Genomic DNA, 25,393 nt, shown 5'->3' with positions numbered 1-25,393 from the left:
TGCATGACATATTTGCGGATTTTACTAATACAATGACATTTAATTTCAAGGTGGTCCTTGGTGCACATCTGCAAAAGCGACAATTCGGGACGTGGAAGAAGAGCCAAAAGCCCCAAACCCCATAAACAGAACATGACGGAGATGGTGTAAAGAAAGGGATGGAGAAATACTTTAAAACATACAATTCCAATCTGTCCCACTTGCATGAAGCAAAATGGCGACCACTACCAAAAACTGAAATTTGCAGCCAAACTACCTTTGTGTGCCACTTAACCTTGTCGGAGCACATTTTATCAAAGCCTGTCTAAAAATCATGAGCAAGATCACAAGTTCTAAGTTTACAGAGAATGTGGATGTGGGTTTAGTTCATTGAAGTTTGCAGCCTGATTTTTATTTTATTTTAAAGATTGTATTGTATGTAACTTTACTATTATTGCTCTGTTACGATAGAGGTTACAAGTAAGGTGCATAGGGCATATGTTGTGTCTCTTGAAGTTTAGACATTAGTATGCCTGGGTTTGCCAGAGCTTTGTGCCGGTGCTTGCTTGTTGGACTAGCAGTCATTTGGAGATGGCATGTGAAGTAGAATTGACTTCTACTAACTAATGCATTATGCACTTAGGAGGAAAGCTAGCAGTGATGCTCTTGAGATTAAGTCATTTGCATAGCTGTTAGGGATTACTCTCCAGTGGCTTATGTTTTAAACACTTTCTGTTGAGTTCGTCATTTGTATATTATACACCCAACTAAACTGTACTGAGTGGACGGCAACAGACGATGAAGCTGCTACCAAGGGCAGGCTGGAGATGCTGCATTAGAAGGTGAGGTTTAACCACAATCTTCATCTCCTTGTCCAACACAATTGTTGTCATATCACAACTGCGTGGGCCTTATGTGATATGAACTATTGCAGGGGACTGCCCATAAGTCCGAAGGTTCATTAGTCCGAATTAAGTTAGGGTTACTGAGGTTAAGGTTAGGGGTTAGAGTTAGGTATAGTATTCTTAACAAATTCGGACTAATGAACCTTCGGACTAATGAACCTTCGGACCAATGCCATGGCACCCTATTGCATAGAATTAATGTATAGAGTAGAGTGAATCAAGACTGCGTGTTTGTTCTATCTCTTTACAGATTGTTGTATTCTTAGCCCACAGGCCTGCAAGGCCATTCATTTAATTTTCGTTCTTTGTTTAATTAAATACCCTTTACTGCAGTGCCAAATACTGTGTGCTGGTTTGGAGTGGGCGGGGTCTGGAGAACCACTGATCCGATGGACTTTACACTCTACTGCAGTTCCTTGGGTCACCGACAATACACCCGCCAAGTGTGAAGTCGATCGGATGAGTGGTTCATGAGATGCGTGTGTCCAGTTGGAGCAGGCTGGGCCAGTTCTGGAGAACAGCTGATCCGATGGACTTTACACTCGACACTGCACTTCCTTGGGTCCACAGCAGTACACACACCAAGGGTGAAGTAGATCGAATGAGTGGTTCGTAACGTATGTGTGCCCTGGTCCGAGTGGCCTTGGACAGTTCTGGAAAACCGCTCATCTGATGGACTTAACACTCAAATCGACCTTGCACTTCCTTGGGGCCTCAGCAATACACCCTCCCAAGTGTGAAGTCAGTCAGATGAGCGGTTCGGGAGATTTGCGAAGGACAGACAGAAAGACAGACTTTCAAAGATTCCTGGAATTTTTAGATGATGATTGTATTTCTGATTTCTGCATGCTTTGTCAGGAAAATGTCTTGGAGCATTACACTGTTAGGCCTACTGTTATTCTTATTAAAAGTATTATTGTAACAGAAATATGTGTGTTTTGTATCTTTGTTTGACACTTGTTAGACTTTAAAATGTTGAAGATTTGGTTGAAGACGGTTTTAATACCTGAAAGTTTTGTTGGAGATCTATTGCCGGTTGTGCTGTTCTGTCAGAGCGCTTTGTCAGGCATTGTTTTGGATTCTGAGCCTATTTCATATAAGGAACATTTATGTAGGCTATAATTCATCCATGAAAAGAAAAAAGTCACAAGAAGGGCTTAGATATGACTTTATTCAGCCAAACCCCTTAGGATTGATGAAACATTGAAAATGTACAAAGGCTTTGGGAAGCTATTATTCAATTACCGGAACTATTGCAGCTTTTCCAAACTTGCAGCAAATTCAACAGTATGGTTGAATGACAGCCCCCCCCCCACACACACACACACTACATGAATAAAAGTGCACACGTATATTTTCTGTAATAGCTCGTTTCAATTCAGTGCATTGCTCATTTATGTTTATGCCTCTCTGGTGAATAGTGATTCTCACATTATTTTGCTTCAGGGGATATGTATATAATCCGATGAAATCCATTTAAGTTAAAATCAGCACTAATGTTGTCATTTGGCATTTTGATATGTTATAAACATTCTGGAAATCATCAACCCACATTATGGCTGTGATTTCAAAAGTGGACTAAGATATCCACCCTGGTGAACTTTGCTCCCATAAACATACAGAATCTATTTTAACAGGAAAAGAGCTTTGCAAATGGCTAGTTTTCAATAAAGCATGTACAACAAGCGACTTTCTCCATTCGTGATGTCACAATTTTTTAAATTCCATTCTGCCACCTTTATAGTCACCTTTTCAGAAACTTGAATTTGACGTAACTTCCATATAATGATATAAAAAACTGATATTGTCTAGATGTATGTAAACATATAAAGTTGTCTTTTACGGTTTACCTTTTTTATTTTTACATCTTAATTCATCCTAATCCTAAATCCCCTGTGTTCTTTTTCAATTCTTTCATTGCAGACCAGTCTGTCGCTGTGGAGTCCAGAATGCAGGTGAACATGAACCCTCCAGATGCAGCCAGGGTCGTTACCATTGGGCACGAGGGGCCAGTATACCACCAGGATATCAGTAAGTTCCACAACGTTAGATGGAATAAATGGCATAGTTTTAAATGTGGAAGTTAATACTTACTAACACGCCTCAGGGCGACATACGATCTGGCCAGTGACGTATATCGGGCCAGTTACCCATAGAGACCCCTGGTACCTATATATGGAGATCCATGTACTGTACCGTATATGGTACATCCCTTTTATGCCCATACATGGAGATCCCTGTCTGAATCAGCCACACAGATATGGGCTGTCTTCCTCCATATATGGGCATTCCCATATGAAGTCCTGTTAGATATGGGCTGTTAATTGATGACATCAGGGATCTCCATATATGGGGATAAAAGGGATTCTGTTAGTGGTTCACATGACTTCAAAACATACAATCCCTTTTATGCCCATACACGGAGATACCTATCTGAACCAGCCACACATATATGGGCCATATCTTGGCCATCTGGCCAATGATGTATATCGATGACATCAGGAATCTTCATATATTATACCCTCCAGAAAAAACGCGAGAAAAATCTGTGATTATGCGGGCTAAAATCCTTGATTTTGCGAGCAAAAATCCTTGATTATGCTGTGAATTATGCTGCTCTTTTATGTGAATTTATGTGGTGAAAATGTGAAACTATAATGCTTACATTTTGCTGACTTTTTAACCATAAAGCTGTACTTTATCATTAATGTAATAGCCCATGTCATCTTAACCTACTGCATCGTGCTGGCTTCAATTGTATTGTACCACCAAGCTGCTCACATTTGTATTCTCTATGCTTAATTGTGGGAGTTAATGGGGCAGGATATGCACAGGCTTGTGCATATGTGCACATTGTCCAGTTGATTTTCTAAAGGGAGGATTGTGTGCTCGTGTGCATTTACGGTTTTAAAAATCAGATTTTCTTCTGTTTGCCCATGTGATCCGCAAAGCGGTACACAGTATCTCTAAAGTCATGTCATCAACATGGATCTGTCCCATATTCCCTCCTGATTGGCTACCATTGCCTTCTAAAGTTAATGTATGCGACCTGACGGTCGCTTATCTCCCGATTTAGGGAGTCTTACTGGTAAACCTCAACATGGATTCATACCCTCATCTTCTCTCTTTTAGACCACTGTTTTGCCACAGCTTGCACAAAATGCTGCAGCCATATTGTTTACTTAATCTAGTCATAGGTCCCATATTTCATCTATGGTTTGACTTAGGGATGTGATAAAAAGGCGGTTTTCGACTCGTCATACCTCAAAAACCTTTAATCGTAAAAATGTTTTTTATTCTTTTTACAAAAATGTTTTAATGGCTTGTTCAAAAACGTTATAAACGTTAATGCTTTTCAAATGGGAGAGTAACAGTGTGTGTGTCTGTGTTAGTGCATACCTTGGAAATGACGACTTCATGTAGGATGATCTTGATTTTTTTCAAGATTTACAATAAAACGCAACACAAGTAGACGTGTCACTTGACTTGTCGTCAACATCAGTGATGTGATGTCAAATCACATTAATGCGAGACAGCCAGTCCAAATGCAGAGTGGCAGACTTCACTGTGAAACGAAACCTCTCCATTGTGATGCACAGGCAGAAAGGATCACTGATTTGACAGCCAAGACGATAGCCAAAGATATGCCAAGGTACTATTAGTGTTGTTGAGGGGAAAGGCTTTAGTGAGCTGATGGCATTTCTCGAACCAGAATACACTGTGCCCTGTCGCCAAATATTGACAGCGCGACGAGAGAGAGAATGTACACTGAGGTAACCGGAACGATCACCCCAAACACACTGGCCCTCATTTATCAACGTGGTGCAGATCAAAATTTGGGTGTACACCGAAATTTAGGCAAGTCTCTGCATTTATCATTTCAACTTGACTTTGACTTTGGTCTAGGGTAGGATCAAATCTCACGTCAAGTCCTGAGGTGGTGTAGGAATCATCCTACACCTACACCACTTTGTTCCATTGTAGACGTGCGGAGCAGTATTGTCTAATTATCTGACAGGCAACTCGAAAATGTATATCCAACACAATAATAAATAATCCTGTGAAAATATAACATTTTATAAAAGCATAGCCTATAGCCGGCTACATCATGGACATTCACGCCGATTTTATTTCCACAGTTACAATGACAAGCATTAAGCAATTTAAATCTAGCGATATGGAAGAAATCTACTGTTAATTGCTTTAACAGAATAAATCTTAAGATTGGAGATCTGGCTCAGAAGTTCAGAACAAGCACATATACGAACGCATGGAGAGCATTTTCGGGACCAGCGCGGCACTGCTGTGAGTCGTGAGTCCTTTTAAATATGGATAAAACCTAAGGTCCAAACCTGGCTGTGCCCAGCCCAGCGCACGCAAGCTGCGGATGATTTATTTGGGGGTCCACGCCACGGCCCACCGGGGAGAAGACCAGCCCGCGCAGGAACGGTACATGATTGCTAGTTCAAGCACTCAAACGCGCATTGCGCTCGTCGCCGAAATTGGGTTAAATTAATATCTAAAACGTAACCGTGGGGTCTCTCCATTTATACAGTAGCTGTACACTATGCTGGAGTTAATGATGAAACCCGACGTGGCGAGCCGTGAGATCATGGCCATGGGGAATTATGATTGCTTGTAACCAAATGAACGCGCTCTGTCTGCGCACGCACGGCACGGGTAGGCTATGGTTTAAATTAAAGTTGTACCATGTAACTTTTTTTATAAAACAAATCTTAAAATTGTCCTAACTGTTAAATCGCTAAAGTTTTAGAACACCCACTCCGTTATTTTCAGCTTCTGAAGCCTTCTCTTTATATGTTTTCTTCTTAGCAGTGACAGGGGCGGGATTTTGCGCCAAAATGACGTAATCTGCATCATCTGTATACGTTGTGTATACGTTGCCCAATCACATCGCCGATCATGCACACATGGTACACTACCGGCCAATCACAGCTTATCTGCTCTGGTCTCCAGGAAGCGCCTCCGCTTGGCTACAGTGTTTACCATGGTGAAGGATTTTAACCTCTTAATCCACAAATCCTGGACAGAAAATTACGTTCTACCATGCGTTCTACCCCTCCACGGATTACTATCGGTCGCGGTGGTTTGCTGGCGCCGCTCCGGTGGTCCGCGGCGGTGGTCCGCGACGACTCCGGCCGAAAAACGGCCGAAAAAAGCAATACCGCTACTGACCACTAGTTGAGCAACTTACACAGTATAGCTTTAATATCCAAAAGTATTCATGGCAGTGACTTGTGTCATTCATGTCGGCTGCAGTGCTATAGCCTCCTTGTCAAAGATTGTACCGTTGGTTAATCCCACGTTTCCACTGTCAAAGACTGCTGTGTAAACCAAAATGCTGCTGTTCCAAGTAGCCTAGTTGCGTGTGTAGGTGTGTGCGTGCGTGCGTGCATGTGTGCGTGGTCTGTGTGGGACGCGGACATGGCTTTTCTTTGGTTGTTATGTCGTATTCGGGTTGTTCTGGTCGTAAAATCGGGGCGTTTCGAGAATAATTAAGGGCGTGTTATTTAAATTTCAGCCTGCGCATTTATCAATGCTGGGATCAAATGTAGGCCAGGTGTGTCTGTTTAGGACGTGTTCGTAAATGCCACGCAAACGTTGCCCTACGCAAAATTTGGTGAAAAAAATAGACCGTTTTTTACACTCCATTGATAAATGAGGGCCAGTGTTCCCCAGTTTTTTTTTACTGAGGTTACATTTAGGAGTACCTGGTGGATTTGGGGCCGGCACGACCATGTTTTGGGACTAGCAGTGCATTTTGCTCTCTCATCTCAACTGCGCAGCAAAAAAAAGAAGAGAAAAAGATAGAAATTTGTCCTTGACACGCCGACTCGCAAAATACTGAGTCATTAACATCCCAAGCGTGACTATGGTCTTTTCCATCCTTCTTTCCTGGCTTAAATTTTTAAGTTGACCGTTTCATAGGGATGTAACGATGAAATCAGTGAATTGAAAATTCAATCGCGTCCCCAAACGTGTTAAGTGTTTACCTTGTGGCATGGTTAAAAATAGCAGAAATATAATACAGCTGGGGTCTTCAACGTTTTTAGGCCAAGGACCCCTTAGCTGAGAGGGAGATGAAGCATACATATTGTATAACTGTGTGATGGAGAGTCTCATCGATTTCATAGATAGATTCATAGACTTGTTTGACACTTAACCACTTAAAATCTTAAATCGTCGATACTTAGTAAACTTGACCTTTCACTCAGTACTTGGTCTGATCTTTTTTACCTCTACACCAAACCTATTTGCCAAAGCTCTCAACGCCTCGCACTCCGAGAAGCCTGATTATCTTCCTGTACTGCTGCTGGTTACTATGACATCACAGTAGAGAATGTCAGTTTTTCCTGGACTACAACGGACTACAGCCCATGTTTCATGTAGTTCCAGTCAGACTGGCCCCTCAAGCTAATGTCAATCAATTGTCAAGACTGTCAAATACCTTGTCAGACTGTACCAAGGGAAGAGTGGGTTTTTGTTTACCGGTAGTTTAGCTTTTATTTAGTTCTTAATGCATCTACAGCAGGGGTTGGCAACTTGATGATGGAGAGGGCCACTATATTTCCACACTCACTCCAGAGGGTCACTATATTTCCACACTCACTCCAGAGGGCCACTATATTTCCACTCTCACTCCAGAGGGCCACTATATTTCCACACTCACTACAGAGGGCCACTATATTTCCACACTCACTCCAGAGGGCCACTATATTTCCACACTCACTCCAGAGGGCCACTATATTTCCACACTAACTCCAGAGGTTCACATTGCATATACCTTTTTTGTAATTAATGCCCTACTTCCTTATACTCTGTCACACAAAAGAAGCAAACATAGTCAATCTACAAGTTCGTAGAATGTCTATTTTGTAACTGTAATCACGAAAAGTAAAATTTGTAAGCTACTAATATACTGTAGACTGGAGTAATTAAAGTGGGTCATGTTTGCATGTTAGGAATTGAAACGGCTGAAATCAATAATATATCAGTATTCCAATATATTAACCTGAGTGAGGGCCGCATGCCATGTGATCCCCGGGCCGCCAGTTGCCAATGTATGATCTACAGTATCTACAGTATTCTTTCTTGACCAATTGTACTAAAGATGTTCCGATTATGATTTTCGGGGCCGATCACCGATCAACTGGAATAAGTATCTGCCAATCCCGATATTCCCTATCACAGTGCCAAATCCATAGATTCTTCTATTTATTGTGTTACTGTAGCAGTATTTCTATATTTTATAAACATTAGGAGATGAGAAGGTATCATGAATTGACAAAAGTTATATTGCAGGCTGAGGCAATGTGCAATATTACACACTCTAGAGACTCTGACTCTTAGAGACACAACTTGGACCTTACATACAATGAACTGTAGCTTTCCTGTGGAAAATAAAAACCTCCTACCGGTTATTAAATGCACATCACTTAACAACAATTATATTGTGCTTTGTGTCTGACTGACTGAATACTTTATTAGCAGTTCGCATAGGGAAAGTACAGTTCAGATTCAAGGTCTACTAAAAGGATTTAAACCCCCAAAAAGACAATCTCTTGTTTACATTGGGGTCCGTCCTTTAGTACCTAATTCAGAGTTGCTTGCAAACCTGCATTAATATTGTCAACCAGGATCGGCCGCTTTGATCTATTTTTAGAACGCTGATCAAAGCCGATATAGGCATCATCGTTCGTGCGCGATCACTCACCGATCAATCGGCGCAACTCTAAATTGTACACCACATGGCTTATTAAATACATATATAGTATTAGAAGAGAGAGAGGAGAAGCTTTATGACATCTTTTTCTGTGAAGATCATATAATGAGAACATAAGATTAATTGAGTTGTGCCAAATTAATTCAATGCAGTCAATGAATGCATTCTGTGGCACAACAATGACTAACTTTCACACGTTTGCACACAGATTTCTGTTGTACTAACTGTTTTGGAAAAGTGTGACTAGTAGTGAGACATCTTTGTAAACAAAGAAGAGACTAAAAATTGTGCAATCCATGGATACATTTATTCTGATTGAGTGATTGTTGCACAGCTATAAAAATATGGATTTCATCAGGTGTGACTAAACAGTCACATTTAAACATCAATTTGTCTTTGTTTTATTCCAAATTACTGTATGTTCAGGGTTTCCTGCAGCGCTTTATTGGCCAAATCTATGGCACCCGGCAAAGAGTCTGGTGAAAATGATGTAAAATTCCTCCTAAACGTGCAAAACAAATATTCGTTTGCGTTTGTGTTTGTTTAAGCAACTTCTCCTCCTATGTTGAGGGCAAACATAAGAATGAATGAAAATTAAGGGAATTTATTTAATCGAATGAATTAATTAATTACAATTTGTTGGCACGCGCTTTCGCCAGAGTCTTCCTTCCTCCGAACAAGGACTCAAAGTGAAGATGGTACTGGACGTTCGACTACATGCGTAGTGTCCTGGACAGTGTACACTATTTGTTATCTCTCATGTAAGGGACAAAAAACAGCCAAACCCATATTGTAACACTTTGTTCTAAATAGAGAACCATGTTTCTTTTCAAGGTGAAGAGTAGTGGTCATTGCATTAAGCTACAATTTAAAAATTTTCTTCCAACAAATATTATTTTACATGTGAGAATGATCTCTTTCTTTCTTTTTCTGTTTCAGATGCCCAGTCTGCCCCGGCTCCGATGAAAGGAAAACACATCTCCTTTGACCATTGTAACGTAAACTTCAACACAATTCCCAGTTTGCCCGCTACCACTGCCCCTACCCCTACCAAAAAACGCCAGAGAACCACCAAGGTTCACACCGGCGAGAAGCCTTACTGCTGTGATCAGTGTCTTAAAAGGTTCGCCAGACGGACTGAGCTCAAAATCCACCAGAGAGTCCACACGGGGGAGAGGCCTTACTGTTGTGGGGAGTGTGGGAAACGCTTCACCCAAATGTCCAGTCTGAAAACACACCAGATAACTCACACGGGAGAGAAACCTTTCTACTGTGACCTGTGTGGGAAGAGTTTTAGTCACTCAGGATCCTTAAAAAACCACAAGCTCATGCATACTGGAGAAAAACCCTATAGCTGTGAACAATGTGGGAAGAGATTCACTCAGTATGGCCATTTAAGGTCTCACGAGCTCATGCATTCTGAAGTGAGGCCTTTCAACTGTGACGACTGCGATAAAACCTTCGCTACGGTGTCTCATCTCAAAAGACACCGGATAATTCACAACAGAGAGAAACCTTTCTACTGTGAACTCTGCGGAAAGAGTTTCAACGACTCCACAAACTTCAAAAAGCATATACGCAGAATGCATACCGTGAAGCCTTACTGCTGTGAGCAGTGCGGTAAGAGATTCGCCGAGTTTGGAGACTTAAAGACTCACGAGTTCAACCATAGCGGAGTGAAGCCGTTTGGCTGTGACCAGTGTGACAAAAACTTCACCACACTGTCGCACCTGAAGAGACACCAGAGAATTCATAACGGAGACAAACCTTTCAAATGTGAACTGTGTGGAAAGAAGTTCCACGACTCTTCAAACTTCTGCAAGCATAAGCGCATGCATACTGGAGTGAAGCCGTACACCTGCGACCAGTGTGGGACAAGCTTCACCACAAGGTTCATCCTCAAATCACACCAGAGAACTCACACCGGAGAGAAGCCCTTCGGCTGTGACCAGTGTGGGAAATGCTTCCACCAAAAGAACAGTCTCAAATCACACCAGAAAAGGAATCCTTTCTGCAGCGCCATTTCTATCAAACAGGAGGAGCCTGAAGATGACGCGGACCTCAGTAAGTTCCTCTTTGTTTTTTATCTTTCACTCGGGTCCAAGCTGCTGAAAGGTTCTGCCATGAACTCTTGTAACTTGTTTTATTACCCAGCCACCTAAGTGGACTGGAGGTCTAATCGCCCAAACGTAATTTGTAATTGTAAAAGTGTGAAATTCCTTAATGAGTTTAAACAGAACCTATACAGTGATGTTAATAGGTTTTTAATGTAATGAGTCCCGGGACCCCAGAAGAGTTTTTCGGATGAGTCCCAGGGATATTTTATGGGTCCCAAAAAAATTCAACGCCGCGGAGATGGGTATCGTTCACCTCTGAATCGATACGATACCTTTTTCGATACCTGGGAATCGATACGATACCTTTTTCGATACCGTTTTCGATACTTTTTTATGTATTATTATTATTATTACTACCCTTATTATTACCATTATTATTAGTATTATTAACTTTTTTCTATAGGCTATTTTACACACCACAATAGGTTATTAAGGCCGTCTAAAGACTGAGCTTGTAGATCGGCTATTTTCAAAATGTTTGCCTATTTCTTATATTTATTTTACAATTTGGCTAATGTTTGAACTTAGAACTAGGATTTCTAAATACACTAGGCTACAGACACGCATTTAATTATATTTATATCACTGGGACCCCAATTTATATTACATTTTAAAAAACTAGAGTAGGCCTACAAATGGAACAGGTCCATTTGGTTCCATGTGTTCACCGAGTAACAGACCCATTAAGTTTCCAAAAGATTCCCTTTTACTTTGCTATTAGCAATATAAAACGTTTTTATATTCAGCAAAATGTCAGTAATGGTATTGTCTGCCTCTCATTATTGTCAAGGAAGAAAGTACCGCATGTCGCTGCCTTGCTTAAGTTTCATCAAGGCAAAAAAAAGCACCCTAAGACACACACCAAAAGTTGTGTGTGCGGGGGAAAGAGGAGGGGCAGCCACCGTTGCACAGAAATCACTTTCACTTTCAGCTTATGACAAACGGCAGCTTTTAATCAATGCACAAGGATTTAAGGACATTATATTTATAATGATTACAAGAACATTCACTACCTGTAGCTATGGAGTAGGCCTACTCCGTTGGAACCTACTCTGTTGGAACGGAAATAAACTTGTACGTGCTGTTAGACAGACAGTTGGCTCCTCTCCTCTCCGCAGGTTTAATAGGAAGCAAAGACAGACACCACGGTTTGATTTGATCATTGCGTAGTCAATTATGAAGGGATTTCAAAAATTTAAACGTCTCCATATTGCTTGGGAAGTCTACTTAGCAGAACATCGCGGCCTTTGCGATTCGCTAATCGCTAATGTTTTTCTTTTACCGCGATGCGGTAAATTATGGATTAATAATGGAGGCGCGTCCCCGGGACCCCAGAAACAAGACGTGAATGCGTCTCTGGGCGACATGAACGCGTATTTGACGCGGGACGCGCACGTAATGACATCACTGCCTATATAAACAAAATATAAATTAAGTCTTCGTACAAATTCTACAATTTCATCAAAACAATTATTTGTGGATAGACAATAGTAATTAAATTAAGTAAGAAGAAGTTAACGTTGAAGATTGAGGAATTGCTCGATCAAAAATGTACCATGTCCATTTGATAAGTGATTGGCAAACTAACTCCACCCTGTCTATCATTACGTTAATTATTAGAGGATATTTTCATCTTCGTTCAATCAGTTAATTACTTAATTTCATTCCTCTCCACCCTAATCCCCCCCCCCCCCCCAGACAAGTCTGCAGAGCAGGGGAACTCTTCAAAAACAGCCAAGAACGGTTCTGCTAAAGAAAAGGAACCTGGAAACACCAGTAAGTATCATTCTCTCTGTTTCTTTCTTTCTCTACAGTCCAAACTACTAGTTGTTCCAGTTCGGGCTTTCAGGAATAACCAGGCTCAGTGTTAACATTTTTCTTTTGTGCTTAAAGGAGCTATAGTCAACTTTTTCATTGTAGGTGTACATCCTAGTCTACAGACTAGGATGTAAACAAAGTACGGGCCCTGTAAATGTAAACAAAGGGCCAAAATGATTATTTTATCATTATTTTACGCTTTTTGTGGTCATTTTTTTATTGAAACACATATATGAAGCTTATTTTTTTATAAAATATTTTCGAAACATTATTTTTATTTTAACATCCGCTTTTCAAGAAAAAGTTGACTATAGCTCCTTTAAGTTTGCCAGTAAATTTGAACTATTCTGATGAGCAATACTGTTGAGCCACAGAGCATATATTAGGCTTAATACTGCGTAATGCAATAAAGCAATACGCCACTTGAGGTAGCAGGTTTACCAAGTATTTTAATGGAAGAGTGGTGTAGTGAGACGACGTGCCAGCGAAGTGCCTCCGACCTATCGGCCATTATAAATTGTAGTCATGATGATGTGCGAAAGATTTGCAAATCAGCACAACTCTTCATGAATTGTTTGGGGATGTCCGATAGCCGAGTTGTTCGGGATAGGGTTGGGATCCTTTAGGATTTTAACGATTCCGGTTCCTTAACGGTTCCACTTAACGATTCCTATAAGGGGTTCGAATTGGAATCTTACGGGTCTGTAACTTGTGAGTTATGGTGGTGCTTGAAATTAAAAAAGAAAAATTAGTAGGCCTATTGTAATTGTCTAGCAGAGGTGAAGTCCACATACCAGCTCTGACAGTGTGATGAAACCTGTTCCGAAAACGGTTCCAAATGTGATGGAACAGACTCAGATTCCTTGATGTTGGATCCTGTTCCTCCGGTTCCAGTTTCCAACCCTAGTTGGGGAGTGTAACACACCGGCTCTAATGCCTGAGATCGATTCCCTCCTGACCCGATCATTTGCTGCATGTCACCCCTCATCTCTTTCTGTGTTTCCTGTCTCTCTACACTGTATCTATCTATTAAAAACGATTCATGAAAAGTGTTTATTGAGAACCATTTGACACCAACCATCTTTGGGCCTTGTGGTTTGTGTTGCCCTGAGATAGGGAGGTCATGGGTTCAATCAGTCCCTGACAGTCATACAAAAGACTATAACAATGGTACCCAATACCTCCCTGCTTGATACTCGGCACCAAGGGTTGGATTTGGGGGTCCCTGTGACATACTAGTGTCATTGTCCAGAGGGTGTACTAGTACATCCAGCGGCCTCAAGCTCCGGAAACTGGAAATACCACAAGGCTTATTTACCTACTGCCATTTAAGTTTAAAATGAAACTACATCGGCAGATTCCAGGAGAGTTTGCACCAAATCCGAGTGGTTTTGGTGAACTCATGTCCTTTCTTCTAGTGCCTCCCTCATTAAATATACTATATAAGCCTTGTGAGAGCAAGGGGCTCTAAAGTGGCTCAAACCATGATGGTCCGGTTGTCATTTATCTGTGCAACCCGTGTCACATTGATTTACTTTATTATATCAGTCCTTATTCAATTCCTTGATTCCAGACAAGTCTGTGAAATCCAGACTGCAGGTGAAGCTGAAATTCCCGGCTAGGGCTGTTTCTAATGAACAGGAGGAACCTGAAGACAACCAGGACCTCAGTAAGTTCCCCTCTCTGTTTCATTCTTTGACTCGGGTCGAAGCTGCTGTCTCTAGTAGAACCAGGGCTCATTGTCTCTCTAGTAGAACCAGAGCTCAGTTGTTGCCCGGTCAGCCAAGTAGACTTGAATTTTACTTGCCCAGACCCAATTTCTAACAGTTATCATTGAATATTCAGGAAGTGCTTGATCACAAAAGTAGCTTTCCTATTATTGGCAAGTGATTGCCCAACTTACTCCTCTCTTTTTTCTGTTAATTATAAACAGAAAATTAACTGATTTGATCAGTTAATTGGGTTTACAAACAGTAAACTTTCTTTCTTTCTGTCTTTCTCTCTCTCACTGCAGATCTTTAACGCTAGCTAGTTCCTGAATTTAGCAACTCTCACCTAATACTCAGACAACAACGGTTATTCTGATATGGCTATAACCGTAAACTAAACATATTGACAGATAGAAAGCATCAATGATGCTTATTTCATCTCAGGTTTGACGCATTTTACTTGGGACCTCCAGTGTGACAGTTAAAACGACAAGTGTGTTTCTTGATGCGAGTGTCTACCACTTTCTGTGTCCAGCCCATTAAGCACTTGAACCCTAGTGCTTCTATTCTGGGGAAAACATCTGGCAGAAATGGCAGTAGATCGGCTATTTTTGGTTACAGGATTTGGTGACGAGGGATAAAAGTTCATGCAGTACTCCGTTTCTGTTGTGTCTAGTGTATGCCTAGTCCACGACTACTTAACAGCAGTGTTAATTTTGACAGCAAATCTGACATGTCTATTTTTAGTCGACTAAATATATATTAGTTGACTAAATCTACAGTTGGTTTTGTTGACAAATGTATTTTGTCAGGCCTTGATTGCTGATTTTACTCTTAGTTGTAAGCTGAAAATAGGCGATCTACAAGTGAGCTTGTAGATCTGCTATTTTCAGTGCGTAATACCTGAGCACAACCAAACCAAAAATGACGTATTTTAGCTCTACTGGATCTTATCTCCACTAGCCCTCCTTTCTTGTATTTTGGTCTAGTTTTTATTTGTTGACAACATTTTCAATATATTTTCATCTTGTAGCTTAGCTTTTATTTAGTTTGTCTGTGAAAAAAGGTAGTTGACGAACAGTTTATTTTAGTCAGAGTACATTTTCTCAACTTTGACTCGTTTGCTAGCTCCAACTCCTGCCACAATGCATGGAAACTCACAGTATTCTCAGAACGCGACAGCGAAATAGCACTGACAACGCCAATTTGGCGTACGTCTCAACTTTGATCTGTTTTTTATCTTTGCTATTTCAAAGAGTTTCAACTTCTCTGGAGACACAAGGTCCCTGGTTTGATTCTCAAGGTGTCCTATTCAAACTTGCTTCCATGGGAAGCAAGGATTCCATGAATCTCAAAAGTGTCTGTCATTAAGAGTAAGACACTGATGACTAAATGCACCTGGTGAGCAGACTTGTGCCTTGCCTTAACACATCGCACTGCAACCAATGGAGGCCTCTTGCAGATTATGTCAGATTTTGTATTAAAGGACGACTTCACCCATTTTCAACTATATCTCTTTGGTATCTGAGGAGGACTGTGGGCAGTTCAGAACCCCGCCTACCAGTGACATCATCGTCATCATCAAACTATCTATTTCTGTAAATGTAGTATACTATAATGGAAGCCATTGATCTAGCATTAATTAAAATAACACATTATTTAGCTTTTATTTAGTTTTCGTCTGTGAAAAAATTAGTCAACGAACATTTTTCGTCATAGTTTTAGTCAACACTGCCTAATGAAAAGACCTGCCTAATGATGTCACTGGTCAGGTTTCTGACAGAAGTGTTCACAGCCTTCCAATGAGACACAGACTGACTCTAAAATTACCCAGATTTCCAAACCATTAATTAATTTTGTGAAGAGCAATACACCAGCTGTGCTTTTCAAATCTCGCTGTGAAGCGACAAATGTTTGTTTTCTGTTAATCATCTTCACCTGAAAGTAATGATCTTTCTCTTCATCTTCTCGTACTAGTCGTCTTCTTCTGTGATTTGACAACCTTAATTGTGGCTCACCGCTAAATGTAATGAATTAATTTAAATGTGTTCTTCCCAGATCAGGAGAACTCTCCCGACGAAGTCACGGACGAGTCTACTAAACAAAAAGAACCTGAGGACAACCTGGACATTAGTAAGTTTCATTCTGTCTTCATCGCCTGCAGGCCTGAACTACCAAAGGCGAGGGATTATGTCTTCACTCTTGTGAGTCCGTCGGTAAACTGCCAATTAAGGGCCACACTGGACTGAAACATGACACAACGTGAAACTTTGCACACAGTCCTAGTAGGCCAAGAAATCAGCCTCATGGTAACACCATAACGGGCCAATTCACATTTTGACATGACTCATGAACCATAGGGAGAAAAAAGATAATTTGGATATGGACGAACTCAAAATGTCGTCAATGGAATCCTCATTTAGAAAGAGATCACATAGAAGTGTGAATTGAGATTGTTTTTTATTAAATTTGTATTTTTTCAATTGTGCGACTAACCCATCACCCATTAAAGTCTTTAATTAAATTTGTATTATTTTTTCAATTGTGCGACTAACCCATCACCCATTAAAGTCTTTAATCTATTCCTTTATTCCAGACCAATTGGTGAAGTCAAGACTGCGGGTGAAGTTGAAATTACAAGCCAGGGCCATTGCTAATGTACAGGAGGAGGAACCTGACGATAACCCGGACCTCGGTAAGTTCCTCTTTGTTTCTTTCACCTGCCCACGACCTGCCCGCAAAGGGGTTCAGCACTAGCCTGACATAACCAGCCTATATACTAACTGCAGCATGTATACATCCCCACCTTGTTTTAACATGGGTGGATTGTCAAGCTGAGCTAGGCTAGTTCAGCCCGGTCTGTGGCAGGATTTTGGAGGGGGGAAAAAAAGATTATTCTCAACCATTTACTATATACCAATACATTCAGTGGTCTCTTTGTTCTGAACTCTGCACCTGACGACAGCCGTGTTGGGAGCTGTGCATGCTTCTTCTATTAATACAAATTCTGTGCAACTGTGGAGCCTGCATTCTACGGTATCTCCATCGTCTGTTGAACTGCAATTCCCATAATTCAGTTTGAAACAAAAACACGCTACTACCTTTCCAAAACAAATGCCGCAGTGTACTAGTGCAGAGGTATTTTGAAATGCAACAGCAATATCTGGTACATTTTTATACCTGCATCATCATGAGTGTCTCTGGCAGAAACTCATGAATGAAGATTTTGTGTAGAGGACTGGTCAAAAATAACAATGTATTGTGGAATGGTTATTGTGAAATATACTGTACCAGTGAAAGATTACAACATAACTTGTTTAACTGAAAAGGTTACACATTATGACTTAATTCTAGTGACGAAGATAAGCCTTTAACTCATTGAGTGCCAATCCCGAACTAGTTCGGCTTTATTATCGTATCGCAGAGTGCCGATCCCGAACAAGTTCGGCTTTAAAAAAAAAAAAGAAAAAAAAAAATTGAAATTTTTTTTTTTGATTTTTTTTTTTTTTTTTTTTTGGACCCCATCAAATCTGGTGAACATGATTTCAATCGCGATTTTGCATGTTCCACCCCCATACAACCCCATCTAACATACAGGGCAGCCATGTTTGTTTACATAACATGTAAAACATAATGGCGATTATCTCAAGAATGCCTGAACGGATTTCCAATCGGATTTTTTTGTTTGAAAGCTGTGAACAAACTGCACAAATCCACTCCAATGCAATCCAGGATTGCATTGGATTTTTTAGAGCTCATTCTTCTCTGTTTTTTTTCCCATGCATGAGGTGTGCAAGGTTTAATCATGGCTAAGTTGACGAAAATAAGGCTTCTAAAATGCTTGGTAGCCAATAGCTAACTTCAAGCTAACTTCATCCTCTTCCTGTACATGCACAAAGGAAAGTGTTCAGGCAAGTCATGGCTGCAGGGCTTCTGCATATACCAGCATATCTCTATGGGATTTTCTATGGCCACTGGGCGCCCTCTAGTGGTGAAAGGGGTGGCACTAAATGAGTTAAGAAAATACTTTTATTAAAGGAATACGTCACCCCCCCAAATGATTTATTCGATCGATTACTCACCCTGTGACGGTTTGGAATCATGGAGAGTTTGTTTGTATGCATTCCTTAATGGTGAATGAAGAATCCAAAAACAGAATAGACAATAGAGTTGAAAAGTTGGAAATGGGTGGGCTGTATATGGGGAATTGCATCATGAGCCAACCAGTTATATTTATATAGGCCAAAATGTGAAGCAGCCTATTGAATTGGCCTTGTGGTGGTGCTACAACACTCAGTTAATTTATTTCAATTCCTTTTTTCCAGACCAGTCTGTGGCGTCTAATCTGGAGGTGAGCTCTTCAGACCCTGTCGTTTCTACTGACCTAAACGAAACTGTTGGCCTTGAGGACATCGTAGAACACGAGGACATCGGAGACCACGAGGACATCGAAGAACACGAGGACATCGGAGACCACGATGACATCGGAGAACACGAGGACATCGGTAAGTGTCATTCTCTTTTTTTTCTTTTCTTTTTTCTCTCAGGCCCAGTTTGGGCTCTCTAGACTAACCATTGCTCAGTGTTAACTTGTTTTCTTTGTGGACTGGCAATCTAATTACTTACTTAAACTCAAAGATTTAATTCAATTACAATTAAATCTATTTTCTTTTTTCTTTCTTTTTTTTGATTGTACGACAATTATTTTCACAATGGTTTGTAAAATATTTGCAAACCAGCAGCTATTACCATGTTGTGTTTAAAAGGGAATCTACATTGACAGAGTGTAGGATGAACCCTACAGATCTTTGGTGACCCTGTGTCATTGCTTTAAATCATTATATTCAAACACCCAATACGAGACCTTTGATGAACAACATGATCTCATGTACATGCATGCACATTCCATGCACACACAGGACTTTTCAGTTATTTTCATTTTAATACCGACTCCACTTTTCAACGGAACAGAACATGGTAAATGTCTAATGATAGTGCTGGGGGGCAGATTGAAAAGCGGAGTGTAAAGAGTATTGAAAATCACTGTCACCGTACTCTATTCTAGCACTGCCTTCAGTTAATATACAATGGCCTGGTGAGAGCACGGGGCTCTAAAGCAGTGGTTCTCAACCTTTTCAGGCAGCGACCCCCCAAATAATCATATTTGAACTGGGGACCCCCCACCCTGACAAGCGCTAAGAGTCGAGGCATTACATTTTGTATAACACGGTTCTATTGTGAAAATAGCTGATCTACATTCGTTGTGAGCATGTAGATCAGCTATTACTATTATCACAATTTCTACCTTTAATATTTGTCACTTTAGAAATGTGCGGATACCCTCTATACTGCTGAGTGAGAAACAATGTTTCACATTAAGCTAATCATCTGGGGACCCCCCAAAATAATTTGGGGTCCCAACACACAGGTTGTGATTGTGAACCACTGTTCTAAAGGATGGCAATGTTGGTCGAATGGTCGGTTCCAACCACTTTGGTCCTGTCGTCTGTTATCTGTGTATCCCATGTCATGTCAAAGTCCTCATTTCAGTCCATATTCAATTCCTTGTTTCCAGACCAGGTTGTGGATTCCAGTCTGCAGTCTAGTGAACAGGAGGAGCCAGACGAAGAACACCAGAACCTCAGTAAGTTTCATGTCTGTTTCTTCTTTGTTTTTGTTGCTCATCATCATTACACGTCGGTTGCTCTTTTCACAGTTTTACATGACTGTGTTGTTGTTGTTCGTGGACTTTTTCTTCGCGTTTTTTCACACCACAGTCAGAAAGATATATCAATGAATTGTGAGCCACCTAAGCCCTGCACTATACCTTATCGTCGTACAATGGTATTGTGAATTGTGAGGTTGTAGATCCGCTACCTTCTGTATTTAAAATTTTAAACAAAATATTTGTGCCTATAATGACATGCCCAAAATAGGTTGAAAGTCGTTAGGTATTGAACTGAACAGCCCATTTAGGCTGAGCGGCTCTCGCACCTACGTCGCACCGCCGATCCGACCGATATGCCCATGGGTGTACCAGGAGCCACATTCAAAACGGCTTCTGTTGTTTGACATCAGTGCACGTTGTCCACCAACCGACCATCAGGGTCCCATATATGGAGTACTCTGATCATGTCATTATCAATAGGACATAATATTACCAACGTCATAGTCTGGCCTGGACTCCATATTTGGGCATGGCTTAAACGGAACTCCATATATGGGCATAAAAGGGACACAGTGGACCACAACAGGCATGTTACGTTTGTGACGTACTGTATGTGGTCCGCCAATCGACCGACGTACCGTCGTACCCTCAAGGCATCTAGGCCCACATGTTTTTGTTTGTGTCTGACATCGATGCATGTTGTCCTAACGCCCACCCACCCACTGCTCACCCATTAGGCAACTATAATATAGGATTGATTATTTTTTATAATCGATCAAATTGACTATTTCGATTAACTGTTGCACCCCTAGTTAATATCAAATATTTTTTTCTCCATCCTAAAACAATACAAATTAAAAACAGTTGTAAAAGTGGAGGTGCAGGATCCTGAACAATATGAACGAGAGGCATTGGACTACGACCAGTGATATCCTTCACCTTCTGGTGAGTATCACCATGGAACTTGTCTGCCTACAGTAGTTTGTGCGTGCGTGCGCTCAAGAGTTATAGGCCAGAAGGTGATTAAATTACCACCATGAGGCTGACTTGAAAAACAAAACAAAAAGACAATGGGGGGGAGGTTCCTCCATGGCCTACTGGTAGTGTGCGTGCAAAGTTTCATGCCAATCTGTCCAGTGGTGTGGTGTCCAAGATGAGCTGTACACTAGTCAACGGACAGGGGCGAAAACATAATCCCTGCTACTGGGTGTTAAGGCCTGGCAGAGATAACTGCACCACATGTCTGTTCTGAAGTTCTAACGACGCTTAATAAAGAGCAACACTTTTGCTCCAGACAGTTTGCGTGACCCTTTTCTTTAATTTTGTTATAAGATTCCCTTCTGAACATTTGCACCTTTTCGGTTGTCCTACTGTACGCACCTGTCACCAACCTTTTGAGGTGTGCATCGGCCTTCTGAAAGTTTGTACTGCAATATGGAAAACTGAGTCTGTGCCAGTACAACCAACCATGTTCAGTGCTTAGGTATTGGATTGTTTTTACCAATGATCTCAAAAGACGCACGTGGCTCTCTTGAAGTCAGGGGGGGAAAAGGCCCTGTGGCGATAATCCAATGCAGACAGAGATACAGGCAGTAGACCGCAGCCCGGTTGATCGACTTGCTGCCATTGGAATGAATGTGATGCAAATCAGCTAATTTCTTTGCAGTCGTGTGATCCACGTCACGTGGCTCCACGTGGTCCAGAGAGTGACGAAAACAAACGGTGACTCATAGGCTAGTGTCGGAAATATCACGTCTTTGGCGGTCAATCTAATTCATCAAGATATTGTAAATAGAATGTCCACCTTTTTTTGTTGTTCAGTCCATACTGGGTTAAAAAAACGAAAGGATCTTCTCCACAGGTCCTGAACAGATGGCTGTGGCGATGGAGGTGGCTGCTGCAGGAATAGCGGCGCTGGAGCACAAAGGGATGAATGACAGTTGCCTATGAAGACTAAGATAAAACCACTTCTGGTACACCAAGAGTTCTGCTTGTTCACGTGGTTCCCTTCCTATGAAGTGTTCATTCTTATCCGTGATACTAACCATGTAATATCCATCTTTCTCTATACATTTTTGAATATGTACAGTTATGAACACGCCCATCCCCCGCTATGACCAGGCTGTGTTCGCATTTGCCCATACTTTTTGGGACATCAACAACGGTTCAATTTAGTCCACTCAAAATCATCTGACTTTGAACAAAAAAACTGACAACCATGAACTGAATGCTCATCTACTTTCTGCCTTGTTTCTAGGGCAAACATTTTGCTTCTACAACCTTTCTCTGTATATTAGTGCAGTGTATGTAACGTGTGCGCTGTGCATATAACAAGTGTTTTTTTTGTTTGTTTTTTTTGCTTTTATGGGTTGTGGGAGTCTTTTTTTTCTTCTTTTTCTTTTTTTTTTGCTATTGTATTTTGTTTACTGGCATTGTATTGTATTTGTGTGCAATGTGGTGTCACACTTTAGTGAATTATAGTGGCATAAGCCCGTTAGGGCTAGGCATCTTATGATGTTCTGTAAGGCACAAATTAAATCAATTTTAATTCAGCATGTTTAAAAGCTACAGAAGAAACAGTGTAGTGTTTGTGGAAACAAACACACTTACAACATACTTCACAAAAAGGAAAGCCATAGTCACTTTAAAGTTGAGCTGAAATGTAAAAAGTGTTTTATCCCTTTTTGAGCATAGGCCATAACGGGGGCCTATTTAACAATACGTGCCAAAATTCTTAGAAATAAATATAAATGTCTTTGTTTTTGTATCAAAAATCAAATCTTGAGTACCTTCTGTACAACATATTTTGACATTCTTATATTTGCATGCCACGTACTAACACGTTTCAACCAATACTTCATGACAGCTGCACTATGTGGAACAATCATTGTTCCACATGGAGCCATAATTGTGCTACAGACACTAGAGGGCAGGCGTTGACACGAAGGGTTGCCCACCTGCCCCTGGCAGGTAAATAAAACTTTGGAACAGGTGGAGTTTGCTCTCAGGTTGCCCGCTGGGCAAGTGCTCATTTGAGAGGGGACGCAACCGTCTAGAGCGCTCTGTCTTCTGGTCTGTATTCTGTGCTGTGTGCTGTGCTACACTTATGATATAAAATAAGTGTGAACTCAGTCATATTCATAGATATGAAGGGTATTGGCACACAAATTGAGATATGACATTTTCTTTAAAGCATGAAAAAAAAGAAATGTTAACATAATTCAATGGACAATTTACTTTTCGGGCAAGTGGGACCTTGGTGTCAACCCCTGCTAGAGGGCTGTGCAGAGTATGCAATAAACATGTAGCCTCCATGCACATAGAAGTGGCTAAAAGACATGTTGTATAGCTCCAAAGTTATATATACTGTAAGTAACCTTGCGCACATCGCTGTGATTGGCACAGCTCTCTGCTCAACGCTATGTCCTGCTTCCTATCTACAGTATAATTATTAAATATGTCACAATATGGTAATTAAATGCTCTCAAAATACCATTTCAGCTCGTCTTTAAATGGGCAAGTTGCACTGCTTGCGCCTAGAAATGTAATAATTATGTAGTGACGTGACATACCTCTTATAGGAGAATAAACCTATGTATGTGTTAACATTGACATTATGTGGATTACAGTATGTCTGTCTACCTACTACACATATCACCCAAGAATTCACAAAAAGACGGCGTTGTGAGGTTAACAGGCCTGGGACAATCGTCCGAATCAAGTGTTTAGTGCGGAGCCAAATGGGTGCACCTATAGTTGACCTAACTTCACCCCTCTGGAGCTTTTTGAGCACCACTACTCTAGTCGAGCACCACTCAACTGACTGGCTGTTAATGTTAATTCAAGCCATTTGTCAGATCGAACCTTAAAATACCGGGGCTTGGAAACGCCGGTTATTGTTGATGCCCAAACGTTAGGTCAAAGTAACCTTGCATGGATCTTTAGATGCCGGCATATCTAATATGACCTAATTTCTCTCTTAATATTTTTCATGATACCACCAGCATGTTCAGCATCGTTTCTGTGACAAACGGCATGACTAGATTTACATGTAGGACATTTGAGAGAGTATGATGTGTGCACCCCTGCCTTCTTTATTCCACTGCATTAAGATGTTGGCTATTTGTGACTTAATCTCAATCATATTATCTGATTATTTAACGTAATAAAGCTTGACCTAGGTTAACTAAGGTTATCTGATCTACCCTTTACTTCTGCAGGTAAATATGGGTACTCTGTTGGCCTGGCAGGTAAAGAAAAAAATTATCGCCCGTTTGCTGTTTTTTTTTTTTTTTTTTTTATATATTTTACTTTCTTGATTTGCGTATGTGTGTATATAGAAATATATATATATTCACACATTATTGAAACCACCTGGATGTTTCTGATTTCATGTTATCTGTAATCAAACTATTCATATGTCAAAGTGCAGACTCAAAGCTTTTATTAAAGGGTATATTATACAGATGAGAGAAAACAATGTCATTTTGCAATTGTTTTATAGAGATGTGAATGCCTTGACTCGGCACATGAGCAGTGCTAGAATTTCTTTTATGAATCCGTATGCTTGCGATTACCCTGCCCAGTCTGTTGCGGTATGATACCGCTGACTCTTATTGAAAAGGATTATACTTGGAAGAAGGCCCTCCAAAAGTCACCTCAACAGAAAGCCGAACATGAGCATTACCAGCTGCTTTTTGGTAAGCCAGTGGTTCTCGAAGTCTGGTCTGGGGACCCCCAGGGGTCCTTGAGGAGGAGCCAGGTGGTCCCCAGCAAAATCAAGAATAGTTTAATTTCACAATTATTTCATAGTCTAGAATTTACCCTGTTTAAAAAAAAGAAAATCTATGACGTGACGTCTGGGGGCTATTGGTTGACACCTTGGGGTTCCTTGACATGAACATGATTGGGAACCACTGGTTTAAGCAGCTTTGCCGTCTTGCGTCCCCAAATATCTTCGTAGCAATCATTTCTGACAATAGGCTACCTCCACTAAAATGATGGGTGTGGTGTCTGAGCAGGGGCAGAAGAGCAATCATTTTCTATGCATGCGCTCAAATTCCAGTAGTCTCTGTATGTATCTGTCTTTTGCATACCTTAACCATTCATCCGATCAACTTAACCATTCACACACACAACTTGTATTCCTTAGGACACAAAGAACTGGAATGTCGAGTGTAAAGTTGATCGAAGGAGCGGTTATCCAGAACTGGCCCATTCCAAACAGGCACTCATGATGTCTCAAGAACTGCCCAACTGGTCGACTTTACACTTGGTGTATTGCCATGAGTGGACACAATGAAGTGCAGTGTCATGTGTGAAGTCAGATGAGCAGTTGTCAGGAATGGAATGTCAGGAATGGCCTCTATAACAGCATAAGAAACTATTCCTCTCCTCCAAATTCTGCTTTTGTGTTGCATTCATCTATTTATTTATTTTCCTCTCCCTTGCTC

At 40.9% G+C, this 25,393-nt stretch overlaps 1 protein-coding gene across 4 annotated transcripts in view; it reads left to right on the top strand.

Moving 5' to 3' along the window:
• The window catches only part of LOC308302183 (uncharacterized protein), a 31,924-nt gene extending 7,178 nt beyond the window's left edge, over nt 1–24,746 (top strand). Inside the window, exons 3-12 of one of the 4 annotated variants that reach the window (XM_080746426.1) lie at nt 2,808–2,915; nt 9,568–10,692; nt 12,444–12,521; nt 14,137–14,232; nt 16,331–16,405; nt 16,869–16,967; nt 18,598–18,777; nt 19,848–19,916; nt 20,805–20,885; nt 21,802–24,746. In XM_080746426.1, coding sequence (XP_080602552.1) covers nt 2,808–2,915; nt 9,568–10,692; nt 12,444–12,521; nt 14,137–14,232; nt 16,331–16,405; nt 16,869–16,967; nt 18,598–18,777; nt 19,848–19,916; nt 20,805–20,869 — 1,895 coding nt within the window. In that variant the 3' untranslated portion in view covers nt 20,870–20,885; nt 21,802–24,746. Of the gene's footprint in view, nt 1–2,807; nt 2,916–9,567; nt 10,693–12,443; nt 12,522–14,136; nt 14,233–16,330; nt 16,406–16,868; nt 16,968–18,597; nt 18,778–19,847; nt 20,421–20,804; nt 20,886–21,801 lie in introns of those variants that run through there. The other 3 variants (XM_080746425.1, XM_080746423.1, XM_080746424.1) reach the window with 3 other exon arrangements.
• Nucleotides 24,747–25,393: the final 647 nt, after the last annotated feature.

The sequence above is a fragment of the Nannobrachium achirus genome, assembly GCF_963921795.1.
Source record: "Nannobrachium achirus genome assembly, chromosome: 2".
Lineage (NCBI taxonomy): Eukaryota > Metazoa > Chordata > Actinopteri > Myctophiformes > Myctophidae > Nannobrachium > Nannobrachium achirus.
Note: the sequence above shows the minus strand (reverse complement) of the source record. Positions and strands in the feature narration are given on the sequence as shown.